We start from the raw sequence: 15,445 nt of genomic DNA, 5'->3' as shown, positions 1-15,445 counted from the left end.
TTTTCGGTTGATCATGTGATGTCATTGACATGGTTTTCATTTTGTTTTGTTTTTCATGGTTTTATGAGCATCCATTCATGAGCATTTCAGGTTGTAATATATTTTTTTTATTTTATTTTGGAGTTTCTGTGGGTCAGACATGGAGTGTAAGGAGAGTTTACCTGACTGTGTCTGCTGTATCCTTGACAATCCACTGAAGTCACAGATGTAGCATAGCAACAGGTAGTTTATCATCAGTTGTGGTTTCATGATCTCCAGTATTTGCTGGATGGTCAGTCACTTATGTAGTGTGTGAGGGACACAAACCTTTGCATCATGAGAGGTAGGTATAGAGCCATGCCAATTTTATTGTAGTGCAAAATAGACAAGCCAAAGCAAACTGATCTGGTCGGGCTTTTTCCCCCTCTCTTGATTGACTGTTTTAGCTTTATTCTTAATCTGGGGAGTTTTCCAAAGGTTGGGCTTTGTGTGTTCTCAGAGCTGCGTGCTTGCACAGGACTACACTTGCAAACAAATCCCAACAGGTAAGTAATTTTGTACACGCGTATGATTTTTATCTTTCTATACAGAACAAAAAAGGAAGGTTATTTAGGATGTTACATTCTGCAGAATGTTGGTCAGATAGTGAAGATGATCTGATTCTTGACTGCAATCCTATTTCTACCTGTTAATGTGTATTATCCTTCTAGGTTATCCTCCTGGCCTGTCCTCTCTGGTGTTTTTGGTGGGAAACATGGGTGAAATCAACTCGACTGTTTTTAACTACACTAATCTGTCCTCAGTCACCAGCCTCACTATGTCACACAATGGAATTACAGCTATAGCACCAGGGGCATTTGCCCAGTTCCAAAGTCTCAAGATGCTCAATTTACATAATAATGATCTCTCCCAAATGACTTCAAACTGGTTTATTCATAAAGAGGTACTAGAGAGCCTCAGCTTGACAAATAATGGCATTATGGCTTTGAATAACGATTCGTTTGCTGGTCTTGTGGGACTCTTAAACCTGAACATGGCCCAGAACCAAATTCGCACTATTACAACAGAGAGCTTTCACTTTTTGAATAGGTTGAGACATCTAGACCTGTCCCACAATAAGCTAAGTCATTTGAGTGTGGACACCCTCATTCCATTAAACAACACTAAACTTGTTTTGAATGGAAACCCCTGGGACTGTTCCTGCAGTGTGTATGAGTTCTCTCTCTATCTAAGAGGTGAGTGTTAATGACCAATTTATCTACAAATGTGATTTAGGAATGTGATACTGTTTACACCATTTTATTCGCTCAACTGGTTGGTAGAAAAGAAGTTTCTGGCTTTGTGTTTAAAAAAATGTAATGCAGCACGTGTTAAGTCATATTGTCTTGTTTATCAGTCTTTTTGAAAAGTTGGATGAAAATGTTTTTACAGCCCAAACTGACCAAAAATTCCTGCCAGGTTTTAATAATTCAGTAAACCTGATTTTATTCTTACTTGTGTGGATGTTATTAAATGCCAATTGCCTGTAAATTACTGGCTGATTTGCCTTTGGTAACGCCCACAAAACTATAAAAGGTGAGGCTCTGAGAGCTGAAAATAAAATGACTGACTGGTGAAAGAGCGCCTCCCAAAGGCCATGTGTACTAAATCCATCACTAATACACCTCAGCCACTGGAGACAGACTTTTGCTCGTCATTGGGTACCATCTTCTTGTCTATTGAGTAACATTTTCATAAAATGTTCCTTAAATTCATGTGATTGAAATTATTAATACATGAAACTATCAATCCATGACAATGCAATCTGTATATAAAATTGCAGCAAGTAGCCATTTGTGCAATTTGAAGTCTTTCAGGGCGGCACGGTAGTGTAGTGGTTAGCATGGTCGCCTCACAGCAAGAAGGTTCTGGGTTCAAGCCCAGGGCTGGCGACGGCCTTTCTGTGTGGAGTTTGCATGTTCTCCCCGTGTCTGCGTGGGTTTCCTCCACAGTTCAAAGACATGCGGTTAGGTTGATCTGGGACGGCCTTGGGCTGGGGTGCCCTTGAGTGAGGCACCTAACTCCCAACTGCTCCCTGGGCGCTGTTAGCATGGCTGCCCAATGCTCTGGGTATGTGTGCACGCTCATTGCTCACGTGTGCGCGTGTGTGCATGTTCACTGCTTCAGATGGGTTAAATGCAGAGAGGAATTTCACAAGTGTGTGATGAATAAAGTTCTTTCTTTCCTTCCTTCCATCCATCCATCCATCCATTCACATTAGTCTCCTTGCACATAAATGTACACTGGAGCTCTCATACAATATGGACATTTTTCCAAACTAACTAGATTTTCATGAGTACCACATTTGTTTAAATGCTCTTCCAAGTGATTTTATGAATAAATTCGTATCCAGTTATGAACAATGAAGCCCAGATTTGGCACTTCAAAATGTTGTAATTACCATTCGGCTCAGGAGGAAACTGTCAAGGTAAAGAAGATTGAAATATGTACCAAGTACTAATGTGTTACTGCAACCATGCTTATTGTAAACAGCAAAAAAGTTAACTTATTTGATGTGTAGAATAAATTGAGCTTGGTAGTTTAAATCAAGATGATGCTATGTAGGTAGTTCTGTCACTGTTAATTAATTGACATAAAAATGAAGTGATGTATAATGAGACTTGGCTATTATGTTACTTAGTTTTATACTTTTTTTTAAGAAATGTAAAACTGTTGAAGTTAGAATGGTATGGAAATGCAAATTTAAAAAAAAAAAGCGGTGATTTCCTAAATTTACTTTAACTTGTATTTCATTGCAGACAGTATTAACCCAAGATATTTCATGTTTTGTCTGGTCAACTTCATTTAATTTGCATGTTAATATACATCCATTCCTGTGTTGCAGGCCTGCAATACATTTGGAAAAAAAATGTTGGGACAGGAGAAATTTAGGGCTAGTAACGAGGTAAAACATTTAAATAATGATGCGATTTGAAACGGGTGATGTCAACAGGTGAGTGTAATCATGATTTGGGACAAAGTCTGTATCCAGGAAAGGCCTAGTCTTTGAAGAGGGAAGATGGGCTGAGGATCTCCAGTTTGTCAATAAACACATGAGGCAATGTTCCACAAAAAGATTTGGATATTTCACTCTCGGCAGTGCACGATATCACTAAACAATTCAAGGAATCTGGCAGAATTTCCATGTGCAAGGGCACAAGCCAAAGTTGAACACCCATGATCTCCAATCCCTCAGACGGCACTGCATCTAGAACCGTCATTCATCTATAGCTGATATAACCTCATGGGCTTGGGATTACTTTAACAAACCTTTGGTCAAGCACTACAATATGGAGTTACATCTACAAATGCCAGTTAAAAGTTTACTGTGCAAAAAGGAAGCCTTATGTTAACTGTGTCCGGAAGTGCTGTCATTCTTCTCTGTGCTAGGAGACATCTGGGATGGACCATCACACAATGGAAATGTATACTGTGGTCAGATGAATGAGTATTCCAGGTCTGTTTTGGAAGAAATTGACTCCATGTGCTCCAGACCAAAGACCAAAAGGACCATCCAGACTGTTACCAGCAACAAGGCCAAAAGCCAGAGTCTGTCATGGTATGTGGTTGTGGCAGTGCTCTTGACAAAGGGAGCTTACACTTCTGTGACAGCACTATTTAATGCATACATTGAGATTCTGGAACAACATATTTTGCCTTCAAGACAACATCTTTTGCTAGGGATATTTCAGCAAGACGATGCATTTCATTCATTACAGGCATTTAGCAGACGCTCTTATCCAGAGTGACGTACAACATACCCAGAGCAGTTGGAGGTTGGGTGCCTTGCTCAAGGGCACTTCAGACATTCCTGCTGGTCCAGGGAATCCAATCCATGACCTTTTGGTCCCAAAGCTACTTCTCTAACCATTAGGCCATGGCTTCCCCCAAAACCACATTCTTCACACATTTCTTCCACAGCCATGTCTTTGTAGAGAGTCTGTCCCCAATAGAGAATGTGTGATGAATTTTGAAATGGAAAAATATGACTGACTCCATGCTGTTGCACACCTTAAGACCTATTTGCAGGAAGAATGGGACAAAATCACATCTTAAACGATTCACTCAGTGTCTTCAGTCACTAAACATCTTTTAAATGTTGAGAAGGAATGGCAACATTATAAAGTGGAAAATACTTTACTGTCCCAACTTTTTTTAAATGTTTTGAAAAATAAATTTCTTGAGGTAAAACATCAAATAATGTGCTGTTGTATTGTTTTGAGTGCAGTACAGGTCAAAGATTATTTACAAATCATTTTCAGTTTTAATTTCAATTTCAACATGTGGTCCCAACTTTTTCTGATTTGGTATTGTGGATAATATATAGATTTGCACCTCAAAGTCTTGCAGTGGATAATCTCACCTGGATGCTGTAGATTTGCATCAAAGAACTGCTGTTGTATTTATAAAGACAGTCCTGTGCTCATTTCTGGACTCTTATTCACAATATGCTCAAACTAAACATTCTTTAAATACACAGTAAGCCTACTGTTTGACTTTATAGTATACAATTATGGTGTAATGATTTATGATGGTTAATAATCCTACTATATGGTGTCACCCAGAAAATGCCAGTTCTTCTCAGTTTCTTCATTTCAGGGAGTTTTTCATTGCCACGTTCACCTCTGCCTTGCTCATTAAGGATCTAAATATAAATCTGCATTGGATTTCTGGAAAGCTGTGTTGTGACCATTCTAGTTTTGAATTTGGGTAGCACAAGTAAAATTGAATTAAAACTTCACATATGTTCATAGACATACTGTATGAACTATAATTGTGGATTACAAGGTCATAACTATGATGCCCAATATCTCAAGTCTGCAACATGCTTCCCGCTTTAGTATGACCTATAGTTAACTACCTCAGTACTGTCCTTGCAGTACTAACTTGTGAGTGTTGTCTGCAGAGCTGCAAAATGCCTCCCTGCTGCAGAATGAGATGATGGTGCTCTGCGAGAGCCCAGCTCATCAGCGAGGAAGGCTTGTGTGGAATGTGTCCAAATGTGTGAATGCAGTAACAGATGTAACCCTTACAACCAGAAACAGCCAAACCTTCACACCAGGAAGCACTAATCTGTCTACTATTATCAGCTTAGTAGGTAGGTTTTCCTAAACACTAGAATGTCATGAACATGATTTATACCCACATTAACAGAGATGCATCTAAGTTCTGTATTTCATTTTAACTTGCGCATTATGTTTGCATTCAAGTGCTCTATTCTAGGCGTAGGCAGGACACAAGTGGGAAGTTTCTCAATTTAGAGAGACTTTTTTTTTTTTATTTTAATCTTGGTTTTCAAGGTGGTCTACAAGTGCATCTCAAACAATTAGAATTTTGTGAAAGTTACCTTTTTCGCAATTTAATTCAAAAAGGTAAAATTTCATATATTCTATATTCATTATACGTAAAGTGAAATATTTTAAGCCTTTGTTTTAATTTTGATTTGGCTCATAGTTCATGAAAATCAGAAATCTAGTGTCTCAAATTATTAGAATATTTCCTAAAATCAGTCAAAAATATATTTACAATTCAGAAATTGGACATTTAAAGTATGTTAATTTATACACTCAATACTTAGTTGGGGCTCCTTTATCACAAATTACTGCATCAATGCGGTGTGGCATGGAGGCAGTCATCCTGTGGCACTGATGAAGTGTTATTGAAGCCCAGGTTGCATTGATGGTGACCTTCAGGTTGTCTGTATTTTTGGGTCAGGTGATTTTCATCTTTGTCTTAACAATACCCCATAGATTCTCTATGGAGTTCAGGTCAGGTGAGTTGACTGGCCAATCAAGCACAGTAATATCATGGTAAGCAAACCATTTGGTAGTAGTTTTGACACTGTGGGCAGGTACCAAGTCCTGCTGGAAAAGGAAATCAGCATCTCCATAAAGCTCGTCAGCAGATGGAAGCATGAAGTGCTCCTAAAATCTGGTCGATGGTTGCATTGATTTTGGATTTGATAAAACACCATAGACCAACACCAGCAGATGGCATGGTGCCCCAAATCATCACAGACTGCAGAAACTTCCCACTTTATTTCAAATACCTTGGATTCTGTGCCTCTCCACCCTTCATCCAGACTCTAGGACTTTTATTTCCAAATGAAATGCAAAATTTACTTTCATCTGAGATGACGACTTTGGACCACTGAGCAACAGTCCAGTTCTTTCTCTCCTTAGCCCACATAAGATGCTTCTGACACAGTCTCTGGTTTAGGAGTGACTTGATATTAGGAATGCAACAGTTGTAGCCCCTTTCCTGAAGACGTCTGTGTGGTTGCTCTTGATGCACTGACACAAGCCTCAGTCCACTCCTTGTGAAGTTCTCGAATTTACTTTTCTTGAGAATCCTGTCAAGGCTGCAGCCATCCCTGTTGCTTGTGCACCTTTTCCAGCCAGCCTTTTTAGCAATGACCACCTGTGGCTTACTCTTCTTGTGGAGAGTGTCAATCGTCTTCTGGACAACTGTCAAGTCAGCAGTCTTCCCCATGATTGTGGTTGCTTGTACTTAACTAGACCAAGAAATGCATGGTATTTTTATATTTTATTCAATTTTGAAATGAAATGCTCTATTTTGAGATGGGTTTTTTGGGCTGTAGACCATAATTATCAAAATTAAAATGGAAAAAATTCTTGAAACTGTTACATCTGTGCACACTGGCACACACAACAGACTTTCACTCGCGAGTGCTCTGTGCAGTATGTGCCTCTAATGACTAGCAACTGCCCTGGGTTAAGGCACAATTAGCATGCACATAAAATGATGATGCAGGCAACTAGACTTTGCAAAGTTTTGCATTGCTAGTCACCATTACTGAGCCTTTTGTATTGTCTTCCTGGATTCTTGACTCTTGTTCTGTGTTTTTGTTTCTGATCTTGACTAGCCCAGTTTAGTCTGTCTGTGCCTTGCCTAATTGTTAGCCTGTTCATTGTTATTGCTTCAGCCTGCCATTTTGGACTTTGTGCCTGTTTATTGCTTCTTTTCTAATAAAGACTCTCTTCCAGCAAATACATCTGCTTCCAATCTACCTGCCCTCACTGACAGAATACTTTGCCAACCCATGGATGTAGTGGAAGAGACCTGGCACCCTGCTTAACACCATGCCCCAGTTTCTGTGTGTCTACCTGGATCAGTATTTTTCCTGCAGTGGTTAGGGTTGGACATCCCGGCACCCTATGATGGGGGTGGAGTATCCCCCAAATGGGTTCATACTACAATATGCGCTCTTTTATTCTGACCTGGTGGAGCCCAGGCCTTTAGAGCATGTCTGGGTCATCTGTATGATTCACTGGTTCACAGAGTGAGTACGCTGATGGGCTGAGTACCTGGTCCAAGTGGAACAGCCATGCCTTAGAAACTCCCAGCTATTTGGTGCCATGTTCTGACACCTGTTTCAGGCTCTGGGGAAGGAGGATCCTCATACTTTTTTTTTTTTTTGGGGGGGGGGATAAGATGCTAGAAGCCGAAGCAATGGCAGAAGAGGAGGCCTTTGCTTTAGAGCTTCCTCCAGTGGCTGAAGCAGCAGCAGCAGAAGAGGAAGCCTTATCTCCACTGCCAGTTCCAGAGCCTGTGCCAGAGGCCAACGGGGTGGCCTCTGTTCCAGATTTCAATGCAGACAAGCTCTTTTACCCACCACCTGGCTTTGAGGACCTCACTACTATGCCGTCTAGCTTTAACAAGGATGAGAGCAGCGCTCAGACAAAGCCTGTGCCTGTCCCTGAGCCCATGCTGATGTCAGGGTCCATGCCTAGTCCGGAGCCCAAGGCCTGTCTTGAGCCTGAGCACAAGCCTCCGTCTGGGTCCTTGCATCTATTCAAAGCCCAGCTCAAGCCCCCACCTGAGCCAAGAATCCAGTACCAGGTCCGCCCAGAACCAGTGTGTTCAGTGCTGGGCCATCAAAGATGGGTTTTAGTTCCCAAAGGGAGCTCTTTGTGGGGGTTCTTGTCTACCCCAGTTTAGTCTGTCTGTGCCTCGCCTGACTCTTGGCCTGTTTGTTATTGCTTCAGCCTGCCGTTTTGGACTTTGTGCCTATTTATTGCTTCTTTTCTAATACTCTCTCCCAGTAAATACATCCACCTCCAATCTACCTGCCCTCACTGACAAATCTTTTACATGTAATGAGTCAAGAATATATTAAATTTTCCACTTTCTTAAGTAACTGATGAAAAAAATGAATTTTTTTCACAATATTCTAGTTGTTTGAGATGAACTAGTATACAACAACAAAACTTGAAGTGCCTTTACATAATCATGTAGCATGTATGCCTCTGAATAACTACTGGCTAGATGATCTCCATTAAAAAAAAAAAATCCTATAAGTGGTGTAATTTGGAGGAAATATGAGTTATCCTGGTTATTTCCATCAGCTGCAGTAGAAATGGTTCTTAAATTTCTGCCAGTTGATAACTTTCTACTGGTGTCTCATTATTACCAGTAAGTGACCCATCACTCCTCTCAAGACATGTTGATTATTCTGTAGAATACCAGAAAGTCTAATAAATATATTCTGCCAGTGGTACTTTGTGCCCTGGTATTTGTTATCTGTGTGTTGTCAGTTTTATACCATAGGAAACGAGAGCAAAAACATCAAGTGGCCATCCAACCTTCTCAAGAAGAACAAGAAACAAGACAAGACCAGTCAGATTGTAGAGCAACACCTGACATCTCTAACAAAGTGGAAACTATTTCTTGGGACAAGAAAAGGAAACGATCAAATAACAGACTTTTATTAAGGCTGAACCAGCCAGTACTGGAGTCACAAATTTACCAGATTTACAGCACAGGAATATACCAACCAAGAGAGATGAGTAGCCGACCCAAGTCAGCAGGGCCTGTACTCTCTAGAGCTGATGGCTTTGGAAGATGCCCAGGCACTGAAATAGAGCATGCAGGAGTGTGGATGGTGAAGGATCAAGAAATACCTGCTGGATGGACAGAACAAGAGTTTGAAAAGTTAGATGGTAAAAAGATTGAATCAAGGAAAAAAGGCAGCAAGTATGGAAATGCGGAAAAAGAGGGACAAGCAGGAAAAACTGAAATGGAAAAATGTAGACAGGTTGAGAGACGAGATGAGTTTATCAAAACTTTGAAAGCAGAAGGCAAGTACGGGCAGAATTTAGAGTGTGGAGAAAAGGGTGAACATACTTTAGAGAGAAATGTAAAAGATCAGGGATTTCTGCATATTGAAGACTCTGTATCCAGTGAAGAACATGTTTCTGATGAATATAATTCGAGCTCCAGTTTAGCAAGATCTCCACTCCCTCCAGAGCATGATTATGGCTTTCAGCCTCTGGGAGATGTTGAGAACATGCCTTACCTCACCATTGGAGCTGATCCAGAAAAGCGAAGCCAAAATCCAGAGCAGATTTGCACCAAGACTTCCAATGGACAGTTGAATTTAAGACCCATCAGGCATACGTTGTCCTGGCCTCCTACAGCAATTGAGTGGAAAAAGCGAATGGCTCAAACCCAGCAGGTCCTCAATGTTTCTCCAAAGCTCATTTTTGTTACAGATTGTGAGTATCATAGATTGTTTCCCTCTGGCATCTCTTCAGCTATTCCAGAAAATATCCCACAAGCCAGTTGTTCAGGGTTTCCTGAACAGCAGCTACGACTAAAGGACCTTGAGCCCATTCAATCTGTGGAACTTTCTATGGAAATTTGTGAGTTTGTCAATCGATCTTGCATCCAAGACATGTCCAGCTTGATCAGAGAATATGTTGAGATGAATGAAGGACAGTCTGAAATGATTAAAAGTCATTGCTCAATAAATAATGAGGCACATTCTGACTTTGTCACTATCAAACCACTGTGTGAAGGCATGCACTCTGAAGCTGCCACTGAAGTGAAGACGAGAAGCGGCAAGAAGAAAAAGTCAGATCCATTTCCAAAGGGTGAACAGACCCGAGCCATATCTATGAGGCAACCAAAAAGAGCAGAAAGAGATGGAAAGAGGGATAAGTCTCGCTCCAACTCAGGTGCACACTCTTCTGGAGGATCTCCCAGTGATGACAACTTGCTAGTGGATAATGAGTACAGCTTCATAGATCTTCTACATGAGGTGGTGGAGAACCGGGGTCGCTGGACACGAGACAGATGGAGGCAAAGTCATATGAAGAAGCAAAAAATTTAACTGGTCACTCAATCTTGAGGAAGCACCATGGAAAGCCATAGAACTGCTAATAGTTTAGACATGAAAAATATTTTAATTAAGTAAATGGGCAGGAGGGTAAATATAATGTGCTCTTGTAAACTAAATGAACTTGTACCACAGAGCTGTTGCATTCTCAAATCTTAGCATGGATTAATTTTCTAAAACAGCATGGCTCAGATCATAGCTGTAATCACAGTATTTTTATGAATGTGCTTGTTCTAATTATCATTTCTCTAGTAACAGTTCATTCACAGGAACTTGTATGGTTGATGCTCCATATATATGCTTTAATAATAGAGTTAATAAAATGTAAAATGATGCGTTTACAGTATTTCTGCAAGGAGTCTCCAAAGTCAGTGCTTGAGCAGTTTTCCACCATGGGAGAGTCTTCAGGGTAGGAGTTTGTGCTTTCTCAGCTTTTTGGTACCGCGCCAAGAAAAGTAGTTGGTGAGGCAAAGACTGTTTTATAGCCGATAAGTGGTGATAACTATCTTTTCTCTAAGATGTTCCACAATGTTAAATGGAACTCTAAACAGATAACTGAACATGGTGCAGTCATGGCAAATTTGCTGTCCCATAAGAAGAAATGAAACACTAAAGGATGTACTCTCATGGGAAATAATATAATTCATAGTGACCACAGTAACGTCGCTTCCCATGTGACATCACACCATCCTGTCACTGATTTATTTTCCTATAACAGGGCTACCTTGTATTTTATTCCTTATGTTGACAAGATCAGAAGTGTTACGAAGTGTGAACAAAATGACTAAATAAGCTATTTTGAACTCTAAATATAATAAATTATGAATGAAGGAAATCATTATTTCTGGCTGCATGCAGCATTTATTGAATCATTTGTACATGTTGGAAGTACACAGACTTCATATAAGAAATTGTACAAAATGGATCAGTTCTCCTTTACAATGTACTGTTCTACACACACACACACACACACAAAAAAAAAAAACCCAGAAGCCAGCAACTGTAAACATACGTAGGTATCTTGTTTGGCAATAAAAGGACATGCATTGTCCATTTGTCATCATCTTCTCTTGCAATGCTCACCCGATTCTACACACCTTGAAACAAATAGTTGAAGGCGGTCAGTGGTAAAGAATCTGAGCATGTGCAGCTTTCAAAAGGAGATTTGCAGACTATGCTAACATGCACAATATGCATAGTCTTTACAAATGACAAGAAGAAAAGGAAATAAACCTCGAGTGGACAGTCCACTTGAAGGTAATCCACTCCTCATACCACTTTAAGGTAGTTATGAGCATAATAATGGTGGTATATAGTGGATGAGAAGCAATGACCATTTGCTGCCTGGCTTCTCTTCTCTTCAGTAAGGGAGTGTGTAAACATGCAGACAAACCGAGCTTGTGCTCCTCTTCACCTGAAAAGCAACTGATGGTTTGCCTTGAAAACAGGCTACAAGCATGACCAGCCAAGAATTATGGCACAAAGAGTCTCTCAACATGACAAACATGTTTTGAGGGCTGCAGTGATATTTATGCTATTCGCTTTGAACGAACTTTCCTTCTGCTAGCTCTACTGCTTCTCCTCAGTCACCTGAGATGGACGGGTTGGGAAATATGGCTCAGCAGTATCCATTTGATCTTCAGGATGCACTACAGTAGTCACTGGAGAGAACCATGAAGGGCCAATAGAAATATACTGCTGCAAGGCAGCTAATATTCGATAATTATCTTTATTATAAATATCCCTTCATGTAGTGGCTATTGAACCCAACAATAATGTTCAAGATTTGCTGTTCTCACTTCACATATCAAAAATTGCCCTGAAAAAAAATCCAGACACTATTCTACACTATTATTCTAATGTAGCTTTAAAATGACGTGCAACATGTAGTAATTAACTGTTATATATGCTTTATAATGATCTACTTTTGTGTTTTGAGCAAAAACAAGAAATGGAAACTTTTTATACGGTAACACTGCTGCTGCTTCATTTCTTTGTAGTTGAGGGTTAAAGGGTCATGCTGTACTTCACTACTCCATTTGGACCAGCAGAGCTTAGTGCAACATACCTGGCAGGTTCTCGTATTCTAGTCATTATTTCTGAATGACACTGAGTAATAAATGTAGTGTCCAAAGAAACACATGGATAAAAATGTGACAACTTTTTAGTTTTCAACATCTGGCACTAATACAAATAGGAAAATACTTAATTGTTTACTTTCAGGCAAAATGGCATTGAAAAATAGCAAATATATAGTGTAATTTTGATTGTGTACACATTTATGATCTGTATCAGAGAATGAACTGTCAGACAGTTTCTCATGAGCAGCCCTTCTGTGGGAGCCATGTTACTGGAAAAAAAATTACTTTCTATCCTACTGTAATGATGGGAGGCTCTCAGGGTGCCTATTAAAAAAAATATACACAATATGCATGAAGCATGCGAACATTTGTGATATTGGATATAAAAGTAATTACTGGTTAAAAACTGGTTACCAATTTTTTTTTTTTTTTGCTGCCGGTTTTCAAAGTGGTGATAAAGCACCTGAATTGAATCAATAAACCAATTTTATACTGAAAATAATACTTGATATGATAAATTCACTTGATATTGATCAAATAGTTCATGGTAATCGTTGAGTTTTACTGGTTGGGTAATTCTAACCTAAAATATTTGTGCTTCAAGGACAAAACAATAATATGATGTATGATCTATACTGAAGATCCAGTGACCAAGTAAAAGTATATGTAACTACATGTATATACAAAAAAGAAGCTTCACTTTTATATTTACTGATTAATGTCTTCTTAAAATCTCATCTCGTTACATGGCAGTCATGATTTCTTTCTCTTCCCCTCACTCAGCGAAATATTGCATTCTTTTGTATTTCACTTACTGTCCAGAGGAAAGAAAGGGCTTGAACAGTGTGTTTGGTCCAGAACATGACATCTCCCTGTTTCGGAATCTGTCTAAACTGGGAAAATGCAGCAGCCATTTCAGTGAAAAAATGCACACAGATTCCAGTCCTGTCATGGAAAAGGTAAACGTGGGGGAAGTTGTTCGTGATAGTGGAATGAACCCCCCCACCCTCCCCATGTGGCCTTGGAGGACTGCGTGCTTGATGGATTGTGGCTGTGTGTATTGGGAACAGGAGGCACTCTCCATGCATGTTCCAAGCAGAACTCTGGTTCTCAGAGATGAGTCTCTCCTCTTGTCTCTGTGCCATAATCCTGCTTCAGCCTGGCACCTGCCTGGCACACAGGCAACTCGTCAGGTACGTGGGCCAACGGGTCTGACCGGATGATGTACCTGGAGCAGAAAAGTGTTTGTGTATGTGTCTGTCATTCATCAGCAGTATTATATATCCTGTAGCACAAACCCAAACCCTGATACTCACACTACCATTACAGCAAATCTTGGTTTTTATATCAGTGTCCCATTCCACAAACAATAAACTCAGAATAACGTATGCTATCCACACCAATCTACAGTGTGCCTGAAGAAATAGTCCAGCTATATTAATCCACTGCCTCTAGGTGGTGGTAGGGTACCAGTGAATGAGAAACCCTTCATATCGTCACATACATTTTAGGTAATTTAAAGTGCAGTGCCCTCCACAATTATTGGCACCCCTTGTAAAGATTGGAAAAAATTCACCTTTTGATGATGTTGCTTCATCTCACACTGAAAAATATGGAAAAATAATTCCAACCTTGAATTGAAAAATTTATTCAGAGAAAAAGAAATCCCTCATCAAGAAATAGTTATTTTCAACAAAAACGTGCCACTATTATTGGCACCCCTGCATTTAATACTTTGTACAACCTCTCTTTGCCAGTAAAACAGCACTGAGTCTTTTATAATATTCTATAAGGTTGGAGATACAGAGCAGGGCATCTGAGACCATTCCTCTTTACACATTCTGGTGCGGATTTAAGGGGGGGGGGCACACCTGGTGCGCAACCCTGTTAAAAAAAAAAAAGGTTTTAGTATTGCAGATACTGAGATATGCCCATCATTTTTTACTTAATAAGGTTTAAAAGTAAACAAAATAAATCGTCATATGGGATTGAGCTGAAGAGTTTATGGTATAAATTTATATTTAATAGTAGGTCCTAGCTTAGGTTTTTTCGCTCGTGACCCAAATGCAGTGAAAAGCAAGCTGGGCGAGTTCTGCTGGATTTTAACAAGGCGCAGGAATTTTGTGCATCTACATAATAACATACTGTATTCCCGGAAAGGGTGTATATTGCATGTAAAGTGTGTGCACCATCCTTTTATGTTTATGATATTGTTAACGTGCATGTTCACAAGCCAAAATGATAAGATGCTGCAGCAGACTTACTGCGTACACACATGTGTCGGCTGTCCAGCTACTGCTTGTATTCATTAATAGGGTATCCCTGTACTTACTATACCCTGTGTATGTACATGGGACACGTGCCGTTTTGGGGTGAGCCTCACTGTGATTTTTACAACAGCGGCTGGATAGGTCTGTGAGAGATGTTGATTTTTGCAACAGCTCTGAAGAAAATCTGCTTGAAATCTCCTGAGTCTTAGGAACTAAGACTTATTATTAGGACTTGTTCACATGCAGCTCACACAATCATTGTATCGTTCTCTCAGTCTATTAGACTCAGGAGCTCAGATTGCAGTTACTGACTTTGTATTATAGACATGCAACTCTCGCAGTCTTTGTTTATAGTTATCTCGGTATTAAGCTTTGTCTTAAGTGGCCACTTACATTACCTCAGTTTACCTGGGTATATTCACTGTCTTATATGTACATTGAATGTCCTGAGCAGGAGCTCGGATTGCAGTTGCTAAAATAGTAATAACTTATTGATATGTGTTTTGTGGTCAGTGTACTACACTGTAGTGTGTCATATGATAAAGTATTATATGACGGTGCAACTTTTATAAAGTGACCATATATCAGTTGTAATTATGTTATGCATATACCTGCAACTCTGACAATATCATTTTCAATGACTAATAAAATGGTTTTGAAAGTACCTACTTTTAAAACATATTTTTGATATGGTAATTTTCTTTAAGAGATTTAATTTACAACATGTCTCTGACAGCTCAAAATGCATCTCTGGGCATTTAAAAACTGCAGGGCTTCCAGGGGCCTTTGGCAGCCCCTGGACCCCCGGCCTTACTGGGTTGACACCCCACTTCTCATTTTCCTGGATCTGCCCCTGACAATCTCTCCAGATCATCCAGGGTCCTCGGCCCTCTCTTGTGCACCCTCCTCTTCAGCTCACCCCACAGGTTTTCAAT

The 15,445-nt window shown here is 39.9% G+C and overlaps 1 protein-coding gene across 1 annotated transcript in view; it reads right to left on the bottom strand.

The window, feature by feature from the left end:
• Window positions 1-12,790: 12,790 nt before the first annotated feature.
• kcnt1b (potassium sodium-activated channel subfamily T member 1b) overlaps window positions 12,791-15,445 on the bottom strand; it is a 186,964-nt gene continuing 184,309 nt past the window's right edge. Inside the window, exon 29 of the mRNA XM_060907052.1 lies at window positions 12,791-13,468. Within this exon, the coding sequence (XP_060763035.1) occupies window positions 13,351-13,468 (118 nt within the window). The 3' untranslated portion in view covers window positions 12,791-13,350. The remainder of the gene's footprint in view (window positions 13,469-15,445) is intronic.

This window comes from Neoarius graeffei, chromosome 24 (genome assembly GCF_027579695.1).
Source record: "Neoarius graeffei isolate fNeoGra1 chromosome 24, fNeoGra1.pri, whole genome shotgun sequence".
In the NCBI taxonomy this organism is placed as follows: domain Eukaryota; kingdom Metazoa; phylum Chordata; class Actinopteri; order Siluriformes; family Ariidae; genus Neoarius; species Neoarius graeffei.
The sequence above is the reverse complement of the archived record's forward strand: the minus strand, read 5'-3'. Positions and strand labels throughout refer to the sequence as shown.